This window comes from Rhagoletis zephyria, unplaced genomic scaffold, assembly GCF_001687245.7.
Source record: "Rhagoletis zephyria isolate East Lansing unplaced genomic scaffold, Rhagoletis_zephyria_1.1 Rzeph_scaffold_41131, whole genome shotgun sequence".
Classification (NCBI taxonomy): Eukaryota; Metazoa; Arthropoda; class Insecta; order Diptera; family Tephritidae; genus Rhagoletis; species Rhagoletis zephyria.
The window spans coordinates 1-1,657 of NW_016198186.1; the positions used below are offsets into that span (position 1 = coordinate 1).

Genomic DNA, 1,657 nt, shown 5'->3' on the forward strand with positions numbered 1-1,657 from the left:
TTTTTTTTATATGTATTTTACTATATATATTTTTTTGTTTATTGGCAATTACTTTCTATTTGGTACATTTTTGTCATACATGTAAATTCGTAATATTTGTAAAAGTTTATATTTTATAACAAGTTAGTTCACAGGCTATCTTAGAAATCTAATATTTCCCGAAAAAACATCCACCTTTCCTTTAAAGCACTAAAATTTTTTTTCAAATAAAACACATTTCACACAAAATGAGAAGCAGAAATATTTATTATACGTATAATACTAACTTATTTAGATTGTTTACTAATGCGACTGTAGGCAACTTTAGTTGATTAACTTACTTTTCCGTACGTCTTTGTCTGACTTCTGGCATATCATCTGCAAATTATATGAACAAAATATTGTTTTTTTTTTAGACTTATAGGCTTGCCGCAACATCCACACAAACGCGCATACATATTTCAACAGTTAAATCACGCACACAAAATTAAAAACAAACACGCAAATTTTAAATTAAGTTGACGCTGAACCAAAAAAAGTTATCGCACATACAAACACATCAAGAAAATTACAAACTCTTTCTTTCCAGCCACGCGCTTGCCATCCGCCACTTTCCTTTCCGTTCCTTATGCAAGCCCTTTCTTTCATAAAAATGCAAATGTTTGCTAATAATTTACACCGTTATTTCCCTCCAACAAACAGCAAACGTAAATAAATACAAATATCGTACACGTTTTCCTTACTGCTAGTATGCACTGCCGTACTAACGAACACACTTCCATTGCCTTTCAGATTCGCACTCCAACTGCAACAACGATTGTAGCAGCCACAGCGCAGACGCGCCGACCCGTACTGAGCGTACGTCGGCGAAAAATCAATACACCGACGCTCGCTACATCAGGTATAGCCTACCAGACGGCTACGACGAAGATCCAATCGTCAGCAGCAGCTATAATAACAACAGCAAACACGTACCCCACGAAAAGTGATGAGCTGCTTGGGACAACAACGGAATTACCAACGACCTTTAATAAACAGCCACAACAATATCGCAATCGTATTAAACTGGTAACACCAGCTGCAACAACAACATCAACAACCTACCTATCAGCACCTACAACGACCACATCAGTAACAGTAGCTGTAGCAGCTCTTACTCTAAACAGTGATGCTGCCAATGGCACAGGCAATCAGAAAAATTACCTTAACACAAAGTACAGAGCAAAGCTGTCTGCAACCACTTTGTCAACGGGCGCATCACCAACGACGCTAGTGACAGTGACACCAGCTGCCAAAGGAGCAGCAACCGCAACAGCAGCAACTACATTAGCTATCAATGACATCATACAACATAATAACGCCAACACTAACACCAAACAAGCGTCGACAGTTTTGCGACGAAAATTCCAAGCACGCCGTCTTATAACAACAACAACTGCTAGTCCCACAGACGACAGTGGTAAGTGGTTAACAGAAGTTAACAATATCCAACGACACTGCAGTGCAACTTGTACATTTTTTGTGAGAGGTGTACGTAGATATTGGCATATCTAATTTTTTTCACAACAGAATGTTGCTCAGCAACATGTTTCGGCAACATATTTTAAGAATATGCCCTCCAGTACTGCTGGAGTCAATCGCTACTTTTGAACCGCTACTGCACCGACTCCTAGGTAAG

The 1,657-nt window shown here is 38.8% G+C and overlaps 1 protein-coding gene across 1 annotated transcript; it reads left to right on the plus strand.

The window, feature by feature from the left end:
• Positions 1–729: 729 nt before the first annotated feature.
• Positions 730–1,438, plus strand: LOC108354970 (salivary glue protein Sgs-3-like; the record flags this gene model as incomplete). Its single annotated transcript, XM_017606145.1, has 1 exon — positions 730–1,438. A coding segment is annotated over exon 1 (709 nt), but the record flags the coding sequence as incomplete, so codon positions are not given.
• Between the last annotated feature and the right edge of the window lie 219 nt (positions 1,439–1,657).